Source organism: Doryrhamphus excisus, chromosome 11 (genome assembly GCF_030265055.1).
Source record: "Doryrhamphus excisus isolate RoL2022-K1 chromosome 11, RoL_Dexc_1.0, whole genome shotgun sequence".
Classification (NCBI taxonomy): Eukaryota; Metazoa; Chordata; class Actinopteri; order Syngnathiformes; family Syngnathidae; genus Doryrhamphus; species Doryrhamphus excisus.
Genome location: NC_080476.1, coordinates 19772806 through 19792731, shown reverse-complemented (window position 1 = coordinate 19792731; position 19926 = coordinate 19772806). Strand labels below are relative to the sequence as shown.

Genomic DNA, 19926 nt, shown 5'->3' with positions numbered 1-19926 from the left:
AATATTCAAGCATTGCAAAGGGAGCCGCAACAAAGAGGCTGGAGAGCCACATGCGGCTCTGGAGCCGCGGGTTGCTGACCCCTGTCATAGTCAAACGATCGCTGATTGGTTGATCGCGAACAAGAACGGGTGTGGGTAAAACGCGGACTGTGGATTACGGACCGCGGTCTAAATAAACGATTCTGATTGGTCCATTTCAAGATTTGCAAGGATTGCTTTGCAAATTACCATCGGAATTACGCAGTCCGTGTTTTACCAACACCCAACAAGAACCGCTTTAAAAAAAACTCTTGGCAGTACGGCATGCTAAAGTACACTTGCCCGACGGGAATATCACTGATTAGATTTACTTGCCCCAAACATCGTTATTGTCGAGCCCTGGTTATAATATGAAAATAAAGACAAAATATCACACGAAGAAAATGCTGCCCCTTCTGTACAATCTACATTCCTTATGTGAGACATGAATATCTCTCTTTTCTGTGCATTGTAAAGATATACAAACAGATAAAAAGACAAAGCTGAGAACGCACGTAATGTGAAACACATCTGGCCACAAAGCCTTCTGATCGGATGAAGAGCAATTGAGCGTCAAACAGTTTTTTTTTTTTGCTGCCGTTGGCCCCGCTACGGTGTGATCACAATCACATGTCTTGCTCTAGAATTCACTTTTATTATAGCTTAAGTGAAAACATCGTGGGCGCAAGGACATTGTGATTAAACCTTGGCCGTATCGCGTCGCTGAAATGCTGATATTTTTCCCGAATTGAGCCACAGTAGACCTGTACTCTGGAATAAGTGTCACCAAATACCCGATCCGAGATCCAAATCTTTGATCCCTTTTTGTGACAGACGCCAGTGGAGGACGTGCCTTTGGCTATTGCGCCGTTCCAAGGGCGCGCCCTGGTGGGGGTTGGAAAACTACTTCGAATCTACGACATGGGCAAGAAGAAACTGCTCCGCAAGTGTGAGAACAAGGTCGGTTTTGGCGACCGAAGTCCCGAAATGTTTTCATCAATACTAATCCGTCGGGAAAAATGCTAATGCTACGTGAACATCATCGGCATTCCCCGTCTTCTCGCTCGTCCCTCAGCATGTTCCCAACCTGGTAACTGGCATCCACACCATCGGCCAGCGTGTCATCGTCTCGGACGTCCAGGAGAGCTTATTCTGGGTCCGCTACCGCCGCAACGAGAACCAGCTCATCATCTTCGCCGACGACACGTGCCCCCGCTGGGTGACCACCGCGTGTCTGTTGGACTACGACACCATGGCCTCCGCCGACAAGTTCGGGAACATTAGCATTGTGAGTACCGGCTTCATTGTCTTGTCTTTTTCCCCAAAACGTCACATGAATGCTGGAGCCTATGAAAGTAGAAAATACGATTATTATACACTATAGCGTTTGCTTTGTTTTCCCAGGTGCGTCTTCCTCCCAACACAAGCGATGACGTGGATGAAGATCCAACTGGGAATAAAGCCTTATGGGACAGAGGGCTCCTGAATGGAGCCTCACAGAAGGTAAGGATCGTTAACCTTTCGGCTTTTTCCCCCGATTACGAAGTCGCCACAGACTAGGGTCCCAAATTTTAAAAAGCTGCGAGTACACTCCAAATTGTGTCCCTTTTCTATGCTATGCTATGCTATGCTATGCTATGCTATGCTATGCTATGCTATGCTATGCTATGCTATGCTATGATTCAATGGTGCCCATTACATGGAAGGTGAGATGCTGGTAGATGGCATAAACGTCACTTTCAGGTGACATTAAGCGCCTCTGCTGATGCGTTCGTGGTCCCTCACGGCGTTTGAAGCGACACACACTGATGCAACTCTCATCTTCAAAAAAGAAAAAAACTTTTCTTAAGCTAATTTATGATTTATGATTTGTAAAAAGTGCCGGGCGGCACGGTGGTCTAGGGGTTAGCGCACAGACCTCACAGCTAGGAGACCAGGGTTCAATCCCACCCTTGGGCATCTCTGTGTGGAGTTTGCATGTTTTCTCCGGGTACTCCGGTTTCCTCCCACATTCCAAAAACATGCTAGGTTAATTAGCCACTCCAAATTGTCCATAGGTATGAATGTGAGTGTGAATGGTTGTTTGTCTATATGTGCCCTGTGATTGGCTGGCGACCAGTCTAGGGTGTACCCCGCCTTACGCCCGAAGACAGCTGGGATAGGCTCCAGCACCCCCCGCGACCCTCGTGAGGAAAAGCGGTAGAAAATGAATGAATGAATGTAAAAAGTGCCCATTGCTGAAACCTTCTGAAGATGTTAGCTTGCTTGGCTAGGCCTGCATTGTCCTTTGCATAATCATTTTCAGTTCTTCTACAGCAGGGGTCGGGAACCTTTTTGGCTAAGAGAGCCATGAAGGCCAGATATTTTAATAATTTTAATATTTTAATAATAATAATAATAATTATTATTATTATTATTAGATTATTATAATTATTATATTAATGCTAATTATTATATTAACTATATATAATATTGTTATATTTGCATATTTTACATAATAATAATAAAAAAAATAGTCATAATGGACAGCAAGACATCATTGCTTCAAAAATTGGTTTGAGCACAGACCTAAAACCTTGCTTCCTAATGCACACAAGACTAGACACACACAAACTAATAAACACGTCTAAAAACCTCAGGTAGGGTTTAACAAGAAGAAACTGATGTTTGGGTTGGTCACCTGTCCCGACACAGTCTCAAGTTCTTGTTTTTTTAATGCATAAGATTAGACCAGGGGTCGGCAACCTTTACTATGAAAAGAGCCATTTCACCCACTTGCCCACTAAAGAAAAATAGCCTGGAGCCGCAAAACGTTGTATGTTTAAAACAACATTGGAGGGAAAAAAAAAGACGAGTTGGAGTACTCTTGCTAGTACTGGAGATAAACTTTTGTTTTTAAATGAGCTCTAATTTATTTTTTAGAATCGTCAAATAACTCATTAATAATAATTAATAACTCAAATAACTCAAAGTATTACTCATTTCCCTTCATGTTAACCTGTCAGAGAGAACTGGATAGCATCCTGTCTGCTCATTCAGTCACCAGTCAGAACTCAGTCAGGATGCATTCATGGTCTCACACAAAGTTGGATTTTTGTAAACTCATAACAAAGACGTGCATTTTCACCACACGGGTGCTAAAAAATATTCAAGCATTGCAAAGGGAGCCGCAACAAAGAGGCTGGAGAGCCACATGCGGCTCTGGAGCCGCGGGTTGCTGACCCCTGGATTAGACACATGCAATACAGAAAATAAGTAAATGTCACAAAAAAAAGTGGGCTAATAAATTGACACACAAAGACTGCGGATTTCAGAAAATAACAGATGAAATCTCTACACTCTACAAGAAGCAATGAAGTCTGTAAAATTAAGTAATTAAAAATAAAAAATCACAAAATTTTTAACTATAATGATGAAAATGGTAATATTAATGATGATTATAATGATGGTAATAATGATAAAGATTATAACAACAATGATAATAATGATAATAATATTACAATGAAAATAATAACAGGGGAAACAAGACAGTGGCATGAACATGATTATATCCTGCAAAAAGGGGTAGGCATTTATAAGCTTTTGCTTCAGCCTACTCCTTTTGGGCTAGTTCAGGGGTCAGCAACCCGCGGCTCCAGAGCCGCATGTGGCTCTCCAGCCTCTTTGTTGCGGCTCCCTTTGCAATGCTTGAATATTTTTTAGCACCCGTGTGGTGAAAATGCACGTCTTTGTTATGAGTTTACAAAAATCCAACTTTGTGTGAGACCATGAATGCATCCTGACTGAGTTCTGACTGGTGACTGAATGAGCAGACAGGATGCTATCCAGTTCTCTCTGACAGGTTAACATGAAGGGAAATGAGTAATACTTTGAGTTATTTGAGTTATTAATTATTATTAATGAGTTATTTGACGATTCTAAAAAATAAATTAGAGCTCATTTAAAAACAAAAGTTTATCTCCAGTACTAGCAAGAGTACTCCAACTCGTCTTTTTTTTCCCCTCCAATGTTGTTTTAAACATACAACGTTTTGCGGCTCCAGGCTATTTTTCTTTAGTGGGCAAGTGGGTGAAATGGCTCTTTTCATAGTAAAGGTTGCCGACCCCTGGGCTAGTTGAATATATATATATATATATATATATATATATATATATAGTTGAATACAAATGTAAATAATGGAAAGGTTATATTTTGATTGATGTAAGAAATGCACTGTAATGATTCACATATTTGCCCAAATAAAGGGGGAAAAAAAAATAATAATATAATAATTATTATTTAAAATTTATTGTAATTATTATAATATTTTATTATTTTAAAATATTTAAATATAAAATAAATAATAATAGCAGATTGCATGACAATTTTACAGATACAATAATACCAGGTGGACTGTTACGTGTAAAATATATAGTCTGCCCCCCCCCCCCCCCCCCCCCCCCCCCCCCCCCCTGTAAATTTTGTCATATCAATGCGGCCCGCGAGTCAAAAAGTTTGCCCGCCCCTGCTTTAGAAGTTGCTAAATAGTGTTCTAGTTTCACGGAAAAAGTAAGCCACGATAAATACGCGGCTCTCAAAACAGCCGCGAGCTGCAGTATCTTAGCATTCAGTCGCTTCGTTCCACCGAGCTCCTTTTGACTCAATAAATAGCTATTGGTCGTTCATGTTGTTGAGGAAATTGGCAACTCCGCTGCCAAAAAGAACAGCGCCGCTACCATGTGGCATATAAAGCCATAATATTTTACAGCTCGTTATTCATTCCCGCAGATGTCATTTATAGTTTCTTTTGGCCAAATACTTTTTTCCTAATAATGTTCTTACTAAACACATCTGCGTGTTTTGTTAGGCGGCTGCACCAAAACCACTAACCTTTTGAGAAGTGCCTGTGGTTTTGCTGTTTGTTTGTTTTTTTTCCCCTGTCTGTGTGCTTTCAGGGATGCTAACAAAGTCGGCATTGTTGACGTAGCTCCCAACAGTGCAAATGAGAATGCTAAATTGCTTCTCAAATTGGTGAAAATCATTATTGATTGGCCGGTTTCACATAATACGTTACGATATTTTAGAACCGTTTATTATACACCACGACTTTCTACAGCAGTGGTCCCCAAACTAAGGCCCGGGGGGCCGGCCACGGCCCACTTCCACATTTGACCCGGCCCCTTGAACAATACAGCATGTACGTTTTTCTGTCATAGAACTGGAATGTAACCTATTGTGAGTAACGTTACTACAAGCACACTTTTTGCCCCAGTCATAGAACATAAACAAACAAACGACCCTGACCCTGGCCCCCCCCCCTTCAGAGAAGGGAAAAGTCATGTGGCCCTCACTGGAAAAAGTTTGGGGACCCCTGTTCTACAGCCTCTAAAATGTCTTTAGTGTAAGCCTCACGTCATCATTCTTGCTAACTGGATAATAAAATACAGGGAGCTGGTAGGTGCTTGTCGCTGCCACCTTTTTCAGTTACCGGGATCGCTTCTGCAACCACTTAAAGGCGACCTGTTTCCACTTTTATTGACCTATAAATGTCACTACGATGTAGTATTCCCATGTTAAACACTCGGTAAACGCAGACATAGATATCCGGAAGTCCTCTGGAACGCTCGGGAATGTCGAAGTCAATTAAACAGTTTTGGTCAGAAGCAGGAAGTCCATGGAAACACTGCAAAAAAAAGTGCAGAATGTGGGAGATTTATTTGCGGGTTATTGTGTGTCGCTGCTCCACAGGAGTCCACAACTGAGACAAGGAGGGATTACTGTATAATGAATTGGCATTTATGAACCGCTATTAGCGTTGAACTTCAGGTCAGGAACTTAAAAAAATAAAAAATAAAACAATCATCAGCCTGTTTAAAACTTTGTGTAGCAACGGTGCATTCCTCAGGAAAAAACACTGCAAAACAGGTGTGTCCAAAGTGCGGTTCAGGGGCCACACCCGCTGTGTGTTCTTAAGTCTTTATATGGATTTAAGTGTTAAGTCTTTATGGATTCATTACTGTCGGAATACTATGAAGTTTGGAAGGCGTTTTAGGGGTTAATATAGCGTGCCGCGAATTAATCTCATACATCTGCAATTTTGTTATCGGTCTCGTATCTTCTCTTTGGGGGTACATTTTGTGTCTTTGTCAATTCTTCAAATCTCGCTGCCAGTATGTCAATCCTCAGCTGATGATGGTGGTCTTGTTCCTACGCCTCCAGGCTCGCCGGGCTCTGAAAAACATGTTTATATGAAACTTAAGTTTTTATTTTTGTGGTCTCTTGGGATTTGTCACGCCCCCCCCCCCCCCCCCCCCCCCCCCCCCCCCGGGGCCATGTCCTCAGTATGGCAGCATTACACGCCGTCGGACTGTAAACAGTAAACCTTAGTCACCATTATCAGGAAAAAGCACCACACCTTTTTGAATGTGCAGCACCTAGCGATCAAGCTAATGCTAAGCTGACGAGCCAGGCAGCGTCCGTTTTGCTAGAATTGCTAACATGGACTTCACAACTTGGTTCCCCAACGGAAGATCATCCGGTCAAATACGCCGGCGTGTGACCAGAATAGGAACATATAAACCGACGGGGACACTTTAGGTGTTCTTTTAGCAGAAAGACCAAAGACCTCTGCCCTCTTTGGTCTTGGACCCTAATGGATGCCTAACTTCATACCCGCTATGGGATATCCTCAAATTTGCAGACTGATTCTCGCTTCTTAGGAACGATGATGGAACATTTGGGTCTCGGGTGGATGCCGTATACAATAAAAAGTTCAGGTTGCTTCCCATTGGGTCCAAATCTGCTGTTCCTAAATGTAGGACCGTGAGGAACCCTGGTTCCAGCAGCTACTGCTCTGCTGAATATGTGTATATAACAGGGGTGGGCAAACTTTTTGACTCGCGGGCCGCATTGATATGACAAAATTTACGGGGGGGGGGGGCAGACTATATATTTTACACGTAACAGTCCACCTGGTATTATTGTATCTGTAAAATTGTCATGCAATCTGCTATTATTATTTATTATTTTATATTTATATTTAAATATTTTAAAAATAATAAAATATTATAATAATTACAATAAAATTAAAATAATAATTATTATATTATTATGTAAAATATGCAAATATAACAATAATATTATATATAATTAATATAATAATTAGCATTAATATAATTATAATAATCATAATAGTTCTAATAATAATCTAATAATAATAATAATAATAACTATTATTTTATATTTATATTTAAATATTTTAAAAATAATAAAATATTATAATAATTACAATAAAATTAAAATAATTATTATATTATTATTATGTAAAATATGCAAATATAACAATAATATTATATATAATTAATATAATAATTAGCATTAATATAATAAATATAATAATCATAATAGTTCTAATAATTATAATAATCTAATAATAATAATAATATTATTTTATATTTATATTTAAATATTTTCAAAATAATAAAATATTATAATAATTACAATAAATTAAAATAATAATTATTATATTATTATTATGTAAAATATGCAAATATAACAATAATATTATATATAATTAATATAATAATTAGCATTAATATAATAAATATAATAATCATAATAGTTCTAATAATTATAATAATCTAATAATAATAATAATAATATTATTTTATATTTATATTTAAATATTTTCAAAATAATAAAATATTATAATAATTACAATAAATTAAAATAATAATTATTATATTATTATTATGTAAAATATGCAAATATAACAATAATATTATATATAATTAATATAATAATTAGCATTAATATAATAAATATAATAATCATAATAGTTCTAATAATTATAATAATCTAATAATAATAATAATATTATTATTTTATATTTATATTTAAATATTTTCAAAATAATAAAATATTATAATAATTACAATAAATTAAAATAATAATTATTATATTATTATTATGTAAAATATGCAAATATAACAATAATATTATATATAATTAATATAATAATTAGCATTAATATAATAATTATAATAATCATAATAGTTCTAATAATAATTAGAATAATCTAATAATCTAATAATAATAATAATTATTATTATTATTATTATTATGTGCTTTTTTCAGGAGCACTTTGTAAACAACAGACCATGTCAAACAACGAAATTGATACAACCATCAAAAGGTTGGCTCAGGCCATGATGCCAGGTTGTATGTTGAGTTTAAATGAAATACTTTGGAAAGATTGGGCGGGCCGTATTCAAACACTTGGCGGGCCGGATGTGGCCCCCGGGCCGTAGTTTGCCCACCCCTGGTATATAATGTCGGTGGTGGTTTTGTTGTCTGTGTGATACCGCTGCCTCGGGAAATCATCAAGTTGACCTTGACCGCAAGGCGTACCGTACAGAAATAGTACTTTAACAGAGCCTATAGGGGTGTTATTTCATGTCGACGTGAACGTGCAGAAATTCCCCAGCTTTCATAAGAACCACACAAAATGACACGGCGCGTCGGATGTAGGAAGTTGACGCAGCAGAGAGAAACGGATGTTCCCATGCCGTGAAGTCAAAGTTTGGAGATTCACATGACACATTTTTCCACCACACAAACCGACCCCATTTCTGGTTTTGTCGCGCCGACCACAGAGCAAAAGAAAGCGTAACGCAAAACCCCCCCGAATGACTCGCCGTGTGTGCCGCATCGCTTGGTGAGTCAACGTACACAATAAACTTGATGTGCTTTCCAGGCTGATGTGATCGTCAACTACCACGTCGGGGAGACCATCCTGTCTCTCCAGAAAACCACGCTCATCCCCGGAGGCTCCGAGTCCCTGGTCTACACCACCTTGTCTGGAGGGATCGGCATCCTGGTCCCGTTTACTTCGCATGAGGTTATTTTTAAAAACACAGTCTGATTATTTATTCAATTTGGGCATATTTTTTTTTTACACATAAATTGCCGCAAACTACTGTTCCAGCCTATTTAATGACATTTATCACCTTGTACTTTGGTACGAGGTACATTATTAAAAAAAAAAAAAAAAAAACTTAAAATGTATTCTGGAAAGCAGGAAGTAAACAAATAATAGTAATATGTTTTTTTTTGTTTTGAATTTTTAAATTTGTAATTTTGAAAGTACACGGAATCTATTTAATCTAAATTAAATAAAAAAAACAAACTATATTAGGAAAGCAGGAAGTGAACAAATGTAACTGTTTGTTTACTCCAGGAAAGCAGGAAGTGAACAAATGTAACTGTTTGTTCACTCCAGGAAAGCAGGAAGTGAACAAATGTAACTGTTTGTTCACTCCAGGAAAGCAGGAAGTGAACAAATGTAACTGTTTGTTCACTCCAGGAAAGCAGGAAGTGAACAAATGTAACTGTTTGTTCACTCCCTGCTTTCCTAATATAGTTTATGATTTTTCTTTGTTTTTTTTAAATTTAATTTAGATTAAATAGATTCCGTGTACTTTCAAAATTACAAATTTAAAAATTCAAAAAAAACCAAAAAGTTTTTTTTTAAATTTAATTTAGATTAAATCAATTCTGTGTACTTTCAAAATTACAAAATATAATAATAATAAATATATAATATAAATATAATAATAATAATACCGTACTGAAGTACGAGATGATATGACCATACTTTTACAATCAGTAACTGTTACATTTGTTCACTTCCTGCTTTCCTAATATAGTTTAATTTTTTTTGTTTTGTTTTTTAATTTAATTTAGATTAAATAGATTCCGTGCGCTTTCAAAATTTAAAAACTCAAAAAAAAACAAACCCTTAAACTATATTAGGAAAGCAGGAAGTGAACAAATGTAACAGTTACTGATTGTGAAAGTACCAGATGGAGGGGTAGAATTTAATAAGCTTTGCTTCTTCCTACTCCTTTTGGACATGTGGAACTGGGAACTGATTATGGGATGCATTCAATTGTAATCTGATGCATGTTCAAATGAAATAAAACCATTATTATTTGTTTCTTTGTGCAGGACCACGACTTCTTCCAACATTTAGAGATGCACATGCGCTCCGAGTTCCCTCCAATGGGCGGCAGAGACCATCTCAGTTTCAGGTCCTACTACTTCCCAGTCAAGGTCGGTTTGTCATCATGCTTTTATATACCGTCTTCTCACTCCGGCGCTCACACGTCTCCCGTCTTTTTTTTTTTTTTTGGTGCAGAACGTCATCGACGGCGACCTGTGTGAGCAGTTCAACAGCATGGAGCCTCACAAGCAGAAGAGCGTGGCAGAGGAGCTGGACAGGACGCCGCCCGAGGTCTCGAAGAAGCTGGAGGACATTCGTACTCGCTACGCGTTCTAACCGCAAGCTATGAACCATGTTGACCCCCCCCCCCCCCCAAGGACCAAGCGTCATATAATTTAACAGTCAGTAAAACACCCCGGCTGCTGGAGTCGCCATGGAGACGTGCCGCTAGGGCCACAAACGTTTGTGTGAGGACTGCCCCCCCCCCCCCCCCCCCCCCCCACACACACACACATGTGCAAGCTAGCTTCCCCCTCCCGCTAGCCTGATGTACATAGACCATGACCCTCAAGAGGCTCAATGGCATTTGGTTTCAATCTTTTAACCTATTTACTTGATACTCAGCTGAGGGTTTTTTTTTTTAATCATGATATACAGCAAGCGGAAAATGGCCGCCCCCCGTCCCCGTCACCTTTTTCCGCCGCCGTATAATGTGACGCCAAACAGCGGTTAAAGTCTAAATAACATGGGCGGCTCGACACCCGGAGTTTGAAAGCGAGGCTTGTTTTTGTCGGCCCCTGTGAATTCCCCACCTCGGCCACAAGCGGTTTCTTGTAGAAACAGACCATTTTGTGCGCGATAGAAGGTCTGTGTTGTAAATAAAGTTTTCTACATGACATAATCCTGTCTGTGTGCTTACTTGTCCATGATGTGTTCCTTGGATTGGTGCTGAATTATTTGCTTTTTTTATGACAGGAAGATGGCCGTATACACCAGGACTTGTCGCTAAGTGTCTCCCCCCCCCCCCCCATTTTATTCATATGTATAATTAAATTTTTTTTGGTCACCTAATTGAATGTTGTTTTCTTTTTGGCAGGGCTGGATGCTTCGCTTTTAGTTCCCGAGCGGGACGGCACTTACATAACAGAGGTTAGTCATATTTGCTACATCTTTGCAGTATCCAATATTTAGTAACATAACTGTCCCGCCTTGCTTGGGTCATAGGTCACCACATCTAGTCAGTGGGCGGGGCATTTGCTTACCCGGGCTTTTTTAAATTTTGCTAAACAGGTAAGAACCAGTATCGCTACACATTACAATGCTGATAATGATGTGGTTATGCTTCAGGGCAGGGTTATAAACCATAACTTCACATTGTGGTATATGAATATATATTAGGGATGCTCAAATTTCCGTTAAAAATCGTGTCTTAAGTCGATATGTGTTTGGCTAGCACGACTGAATCCCGCCGCTAACCTTCCGTGTCGTGTAGCGTCTTGCCCTAATGAACATCTTTGGCAGTGTCGTCCTCACACTTTCCCCCAAAATCAATCAAGTCTGCCGTGTGGAAGCCAACTACCAGCACACGCGAACACCAAAACTATATCCCGCGGGAGTAAAAGGTGTTAATACGGCTTTTGAACAACATTTGCCGGATTATATGGTGAGTTTCGGCGGGCTAAATGATAGCTAACGCCACCGTGTGGCTAACAAACCGCTAAGCTAGTAACCCGGAAACAATTCAGCGGTGGAAGTTTGCTAAAGTCTCTTAAGGCGTCTTTATCTCCTGAAACTTTCACCACTCGTCATAATAAAAGTAAGTAAATTATATTCAATTATTGATTTTATGGTTTCTTAAGTAATTGACAACAAGTATGTTTTGGCCCCGTCAGTCAGGGGACCTTAGCATTGTCTCACGGCATAGTATGTCGTATATGTATGGACGTAAATATAAATATATAGAAAAAATATGATTATTCCACGTGATAAAAGCCTGATTGGAACATTCCCTGCTATAAGTAATTGAGTAGAAGTATTTTTGGACCAGTCCGCCATTGTGAGTGTAACTGATCTTGTGTTTCTCTGATCACCCAATCAGGACACAGGAACTGACACAACACCAAGAAGCTGAAATGTGATTGGACGAAAAATGTTGCATCCACTACAGGAGGGACTGCAGGCAGGAAATACACTACAAAGTGAAGGTAATAGTTTATTGGGAATAAAGTCATCTAATTTACGTTTGAAATGTGCTAGCTCAGTGCTTCTGGTTAATGGTTAGGCCAGCAGAGAAGGCTTTGCTGGCCCTGACCGTACACCACTGGTTTTTACAACACTTTTAAATTGGACAAAAAGTGTCCAGCGTGGGTTTCTCGTATTTCACTACCTCGGGCTGATCCATTAGTTTGAGAGGCTGGACTAAATTTACGACGTTTTGTTTGTAAAATTTATATTTTTTTAACTTTTTTACTTTATTTTTGTAAACTTACTGGTGATTTTTAAATTTTTACTGTTTTTTTTAAACTTTTGTTGGTAAAGATTAGTTTGTTTTGCTAGTAAAGACATACAATGATATATTCACCTAGGGTGGATTGACTATGGTGCGTTCAAGGACCGGTGAACAAAGTGCAAAATCTCAGCCCCTGCAGGAAAACATTATCAGTGACACATAAAGACATAAAAAGTGTGGTGTGTTGTAGATTTGATCACATATTCATAAATTATCACCCACTTACGGTGAATGAGATGCCGATTATTGCAGAGAATCCAAAATATTCTTTTCATCCATAAGTGCTACTTTTTTGTCAAACAGATCTCATATTCCCTTGAAAATAAGACACTTCATTCTCATCTGATTCTCATTAAAAGATGGATGACTGGAACTCCGTGTAGGGTGAAGGGAGCACATCCATCCCTCGTCAAATGTCCAAAATAATCATTGACATAATCCATATGTCCATATGTGTCTTGTTCGTGGAGAATGACGTAATGGTAAGGATTAATGGCAGCATTAACGGCTCTTTGGTCTTTCTTCCTGTTTCTATTGCAGAAGTAGTCAATGATCACAGGGCGTCAACGCTTTTTAAGTTGGGTTCAATATATGGTAATGGTAATGGTTTTATTGGTTTTATTGGTTTTATTTCATTTGAACATGCATCAGATTACAATTCCAGTTCCACGTGTCCAAAAGGAGAAGCAAAGCTTATTAAATCCTACCCCTCCATCTGGTACTTTTATAATCAGTAACTGTTACATTTGTTCACTTCCTGCTTTCCTAATATAGTTAAAGTTTTTTTTTTTACTTTTTAAAAATTGAATTTAGATTAAATAGATACCGTGTACTTTCAAAATGACAAAATTTTAAAATAAAAAAAACAACCCAAAAAACTATATTAGGAAAGCAGGAAGTGAACAAATTACAGTAACAGTTACTGATTGTAAAAGTACCAGATGAAGGGGTAGGATTTAATAAGCTTTGCTTCTTCCTACTCCTTTTACTGTTACTGTAATTTGTTCACTTCCTGCTTTCCTAATATAGTTTTTTTTTAATTTAAAAATTTTGTAATTTTGAAAGTACACGGTATCTATTTAATCTAAATAAAATTTTTAAAAAGTAAAAAAAAAACAAAAAAAACCCTTAAACTATATTTGGAAAGCAGGAAGTGAACAAATGTAACAGTTACTGATTGTAAAAGTACCAGATGAAGGGGTAGGATTTAATAAGCTTTGCTTCTTCCTACTCATTTTACTGTTACTGTAATTTGTTCACTTCCTGCTTTCCTAATATATTTTTTGGGTTTTTTTTTTTTATTTTAAAATTTTGTAATTTTGAAAGTACACAGTATCTATTTAATCTAAATAAAACTTTTAAAAAGTAAAACAAAAAAACAAAAAAAACCCTTAAACTATATTTGGAAAGCAGGAAGTGAACAAATGTAACAGTTACTGATTGTAAAAGTACCAGATTTAGAGGTAGGATTTAATAAGCTTTGCTTCTTCCTACTCCTTTTACTGTTACTGTAATTTGTTCACTTCCTGCTTTCCTAATATATTTTTTGGGTTTTTTTTTTTTATTTTAAAATTTTGTAATTTTGAAAGTACACAGTATCTATTTAATCTAAATTAAATTTTTAAAAAGTAAAAAAAAAAAAACCCTTAAACTATATTTGGAAAGCAGGAAGTGAACAAATGTAACAGTTACTGATTGTAAAAGTACCAGATGAAGGGGTAGGATTTAATAAGCTTTGCTTCTTCCTACTCCTTTTACTGTTACTGTAATTTGTTCACTTCCTGCTTTCCTAATATAGTTTTTTTTTGGGGGGGGGGGTTATTTTGTAATTTTGAAAGTACACGGTATCTATTTAATCTAAATTAAATTTTTAAAAAGTAAAAAAAAAACAACCCTTAAACTATATTTGGAAAGCAGGAAGTGAACAAATGTAACAGTTACTGATTGTAAAAGTACCAGATTTAGGGGTAGGATTTAATAAGCTTTGCTTCTTCCTACTCCTTTTACTGTTACTGTAATTTGTTCACTTCCTGCTTTCCTAATATATTTTTTTTGGGGGGGGGGTTATTTTAAAATTTTGTAATTTTGAAAGTACACGGTATCTATTTAATCTAAATAAAATTTTTAAAAAGTAAAAAAAAAAACCTTAAACTATATTTGGAAAGCAGGAAGTGAACAAATGTAACAGTTACTGATTGTAAAAGTACCAGATGAAGGGGTAAGATTTAATAAGCTTTGCTTCTTCCTACTCCTTTTTGGACATGTGGAACTGGGAACTGATTATGGGATGCATTCAATTGTAATCTGATGCATGTTCAAATGAAATAAAACCATTACCATTACATAGCAGTTGCCACGCCCCTTTAAGGAAGTGACAGTTAAGCTTGTGCGGCGGTCTCCATTATGCGTATGTACATGTTATGCGACTCTGATTGTGCTACGTGAGTGTATGTATCTAACATAATAGGCACCAAAATGAATTGGGTTCTCGTTCACGACACATGGAAGTCTTTTTCCACGGTTCTGGGAGTAAATTGGTTTATTTCTTGGTTATGATCTGTGCAGATTTATTCCAACAAATATAACAAATTGATTTTTACCGTGTAGAGTTTTTGTTGTCTGATGTGGTTTATTCACAAAAAAAAAAAAATCTAAAGTCAACAAATCAGACCAGCAAGAATCTAACACATTAGTTGGCTCGTATTTTGACTTGCAAATTTCGAGTGTGTGTGTGTGTGTGTGTGTGTGTGTAAGTTTTCCTCGCCTCTATTAGTCGCGCGCTACGAGAACAAACGATTGGCGGGAGAATTTACTTCCAAGAAGTCCTTACATCTCCATCCAAGCGGCCTTGGACCCCCGGAGTTGTCTCTTGTCTCTGCTGTGATTCTTTTAAAAATGTAAAATCCAATTCCAATGCCATGTGGTCCCAATTTTAAGGGGGGCGGGGGTGGGGGGGGGGCTTACTTCCTGATGTATAAATATATCAATTTTAATGAAAATCACTGCTTTCTCATGCTGTCTGATTAATTCATTTATGGGTGGCTATTTTTATTTTTTTTTTTGGGGGGGGGGGCAAACATCTCGTGACACTGATGTCAACATCTGCTTTTTTATGGTTGCATAATTGATTTTCACTTCATTTATTGGTTCATAACTGCCTTTTATGATCCTTATTGTCCTTTACCTCAAAGGTAGAGCCCTCCAGACACAAAATAACACCCCTACAGTCACTTTTACAAGCGCATTACCCAATTATAGTAGAAATACCAGGAAATAAGTAGCCGTTGACGATGTCATGTGATAAATCCAAATCTGCAATCAAAGCCTGGTGCTTGTGTGTCTCATTTAACAGTACAGTAACGGTAGTATACTACATATCATTACGTCTTTGAATGCATCTTCTGAAAGCCTTATATTTCTATTTTAGTTTATTTTGTTATTTTTATGCTTGGAAATGATTAATTTAGGCACAAACTTTGTAAAACTTGATTTAATATGCATTTAAAAAAATTAATAACTGGCCATATTTAACCATTAAACAACATTTTGTGATTGACAGATCTTTCAAGGCAAACAGACTATAGTGTAAATCCCAGGACAGATGAAAATATGGAAATTGGCACGGGTTGCCAGTTTGTTTCTCCTCCTGCTTGGGACTCCTAACATAATCCATATGGTGAGTGTGTATTTATGTATTTTTGTGTATATGTCTAACGTCCATATTGTGCATTTAGTGACTTTTATCATCATAAATGATCTTGACATAATGCAGTGGAACCGGCTTAAGTCGCTCCCATTTATGTGGACCAGCCAGTCCACCGCCTTCGTCTTATGAACAGTCAAGTTAAGTCAACGTCAGGATCCAGCACGTGGTCCACGGCTGTTCTCGATGCGGACCCGAGGAGTCCTTTCTATGAAAAATTACAGTAACAGTTACTGATTGTAAATACCAGATGGAGGGGTAGGATTTACTAATAAGCTTTGCTTCTTCCTACTCCTTTTACTGTAATTTGTTCACTTCCTGCTTTCCTAATATAGTTTTTTTTTTTAATTTTAAAATTTTGTAATTGTGAAAGTATACGGTATCTATTTAATCTAAATAACATTTTTAAAAAGTAAAAAAAAAAACCCCTTAAACTATATTTGGAAAGCAGGAAGTGAACAAATGTAACAGTTACTGATTGTAAAAGTACCAGATGAAGGGGTAGGATTTAATAAGCTTTGCTTCTTCCTACTCCTTTTACTGTTACTGTAATTTGTTCACTTCCTGCTTTCCTAATATAGTTTTTTGGTTTTTTTTTTTATTTTAAAATTTTGTAATTTTGAAAGTACACGGTATCTATAATAATCTAAATTAAATTTTTAAAAAGTACAAAAAAAAATGGGTCCACTTAGCAAATCCTGGTATTTGTTCCATGAAATTACATTCATGTATTTACTGTAGTCTAGACGGAATACTTTATTAATCACTTTGGGATTCCCTCAGGGAAATTTTTCTACACAAAATAAGATGAAAAATAAAATAACAAATCAAGAATAAAGAAAATCAATCAATCAGTAATAAATATAATAATAATAATAAAACGGCAAATAATAAAAACTTAAGAAACCACATATAGTTGGTGGGTAGACGAATTATTTTTTTCACATTAAAATGAACAAAGCATTATTAGAGCCCTGTAGACGTGACAAAACACGACAAAATACTCTTATTTACAACATATTGCGCAACTGCAGCGTCTTGAGACACATGCTAACTCGCAAACTAGCGCGCTAGCGACCTAAACGTGTTATTTCCTTTCAACTTAAATCGCCAAAAACTTACCACTTCCACACGGATAGGGAGGATAACTATTAACAGTTATTTAACCTTTAACATGAACATTAATAAAAACGTAATAATTTTTTCTGGGTACATGATACCATACAGCATCCATATCAAACTTGCATTAAACTTTCATATCAAGGCGGGGGGCCTCAAAGTAGTGTCCGGCGGGCCACATTTGGCCCGCGGGCCGCGTGTTTAAGACCCCCGAGCATGTTCTCCCCGTGAATGCGTGGGTTTTCTCCGGGTACTCCGTTTTCCTCCCATATTCCAAAAAAAAACATGCTAGGTTAATTAGCCACTCCAAATTGTCCATAGGTATGAATGTGAGTGTGAATGGTTGTTTGTCTACAGTATATGTGCCCTGGGATTGTTTTGTGGTTGAATACGAGCCTATTTATAGTTTTTTTTTTATGCATATCTAATCAAGTTGTTTTTCTTCTTGGGCTAATTTAATGTTGTGTCATGCTAAGGGAAGATATTTTTTTCTTACCCCGCCTCTTGCCCAAAGACAGCTGGGATAGGTTCCAGAACACCCTCGACCCAAATGAGGATAAGCTGCATAGAAAATGGGTGGCTTCTGATATTTATGTGTCGAAAAATATACGCCACTTCATGCTAACGATGCAGCAAATTCCAGTGCTAACTTTTTCCAGTGCCGATTTTTCAACATTTGGAGATGCAGTTCCAACTGGTAGGAGAAACAGAGGACATGACAAAGTATTTCCACTTAGTAACTAAACCAGGGGTGGGCAAACTTTTTGACTCGCGGGCCGCATTAATTTAACAAAATTGACGGTGGGGGGGGGGATTATGTAGTATTTTACACGTAACAGTCCATTTTTACACCTATATTTTTACACATATTTTACATGTAAAAGTGTCATGCAATCTGCTATATGTGAACTTTGAAATCATTTATTTGATGTAAAGTGTGTTATAAATGTATTATTATTGTTATTTTTATTAGAATTATTATTATTATTATTATTAGTTATAGTAATGTTATTATATTATTATTATTATTTTGTTAATAATAATAATATTACTACCATTATTATATTAATATTACAATATTAATATAATAGTAGTATTATTATCATTATTGACAACAACATTATTATTATTATTATTATTTGTATTACTATTATTGTGCTTGTGCTCCCTTTTCCAGGAGTATTTTGTAATATTACTACCATTATTATATTGATATTATTAACAACAATATTAATATAATAGTAGTATTATTATCATTATTGACTACATTATTATTATTATTATTATTAGTTATAGTAATGTTATTATATTATTATTATTTTGTTAATAATAATATTACTACCATTATTATATTAATATTATTAACAACAATATTAATATAATTGTAGTATTATTATCATTATTGACAACAACATTATTATTATTATTATTATTTGTATTACTATTATTGTGCTTGTGCTCCTTTTTCCAGGAGTATTTTGTAATATTACTACCATTATTATATTGATATTATTAACAACAATATTAATAAGTAATATTATTATCATTATTGACATTATTATTATTATTATTATTATTATTATTATTATTATTATTATTATTATTATTATTATTATTATTATTATTATTATTATTATTATTATTGTGCTTGTGCTCCTTTTTCCAGGAGTATTTTGTAATATTACTACCATTATTATATTGATATTAACAACAATATTAATATAATAGTAGTATTATTATCATTATTGACTACATTATTATTATTATTAGTTATAGTAATGTTATTATATTATTATTATTTTGTTAATAATAATATTATTACTACCATTATTATATTAATATTATTAACAACAATATTAATATAATTGTAGTATTATATACTATTATTGTGGTTGTGCTCCTTTTTCCAGGAGTATTTTGTAAACAACAGACCACATCAAATAACGAAATTGATAAAGCAGCTACCTCAACCATCAAAAAGGCGGGCCATATTGAAACACTTGGCGGGCCGGATGTGGCCCCCGGGCCGTAGTTTGCCCACCCCTGAACTAAACGGTATGACGGACAATATTAGCGGTTTTGCAACCATAACGTTTTCATACCGAAACCCAGCATTTCTCGTCCGCATGTTATGAGCCGCTGCTGACTCCGGAGCTTGGAGTTCCAAGTGTGGCGGAACCGCAAATGGTTTGGACCTTGTCAGTTTTCATGAACCAGACTGGCTTTTTTCCAGCAAGCACTCCAAGTTTTTCCATCACTCGGGACCCTTAAAAGATTCTTTTGGGGTTTTTCCGTGTAACTTGTCAATTTCCAACCATGTATTTTCTGCCTCTTATTGTGTTAGAGGAAGCTGGATTATATTACTCGGGTGGTTCTCGGTCTCGAACCAACATTTGTTCATGCTCACATTCACTTAAGAGTCCCAGTCGCTTTCTGCGTAACCACCCGTAAAAACAACCACTGAATGCTATCATGGTTGCTAATCGTACTGCAGACAAATCAATCAAATTGCCCGATAATCCGATCCGTTTTCAAAAGACTAAAACAACATGAAGATGTTATTTTCACCGAGTCAACAACAGTCAACATTTGTCA

General features: G+C 36.3%; 2 protein-coding genes across 8 annotated transcripts in view; both read left to right on the top strand.

Annotated features, from left to right (window-relative positions):
* The window catches only part of sf3b3 (splicing factor 3b, subunit 3), a 46846-nt gene extending 35940 nt beyond the window's left edge, over positions 1–10906 (top strand). The window contains exons 22-27 of the mRNA XM_058088145.1: positions 853–978; positions 1094–1306; positions 1423–1521; positions 8753–8896; positions 10006–10110; positions 10196–10906. Coding sequence (XP_057944128.1) covers positions 853–978; positions 1094–1306; positions 1423–1521; positions 8753–8896; positions 10006–10110; positions 10196–10336 — 828 coding nt within the window. The 3' untranslated portion in view covers positions 10337–10906. The remainder of the gene's footprint in view (positions 1–852; positions 979–1093; positions 1307–1422; positions 1522–8752; positions 8897–10005; positions 10111–10195) is intronic.
* A 364-nt stretch (positions 10907–11270) lies between these two features.
* il34 (interleukin 34) overlaps positions 11271–19926 on the top strand; it is a 78638-nt gene continuing 69982 nt past the window's right edge. For 3 of the 7 annotated variants that reach the window (XM_058088170.1, XM_058088165.1, XM_058088167.1), the window contains exons 1-3: positions 11328–11816; positions 12099–12204; positions 16069–16185. The gene's annotated coding sequence lies outside the window, so the exon portion shown is untranslated. Of the gene's footprint in view, positions 11291–11327; positions 11817–12098; positions 12205–16068; positions 16186–19926 lie in introns of those variants that run through there. The other 4 variants (XM_058088171.1, XM_058088166.1, XM_058088172.1 and 1 more) reach the window with 4 other exon arrangements.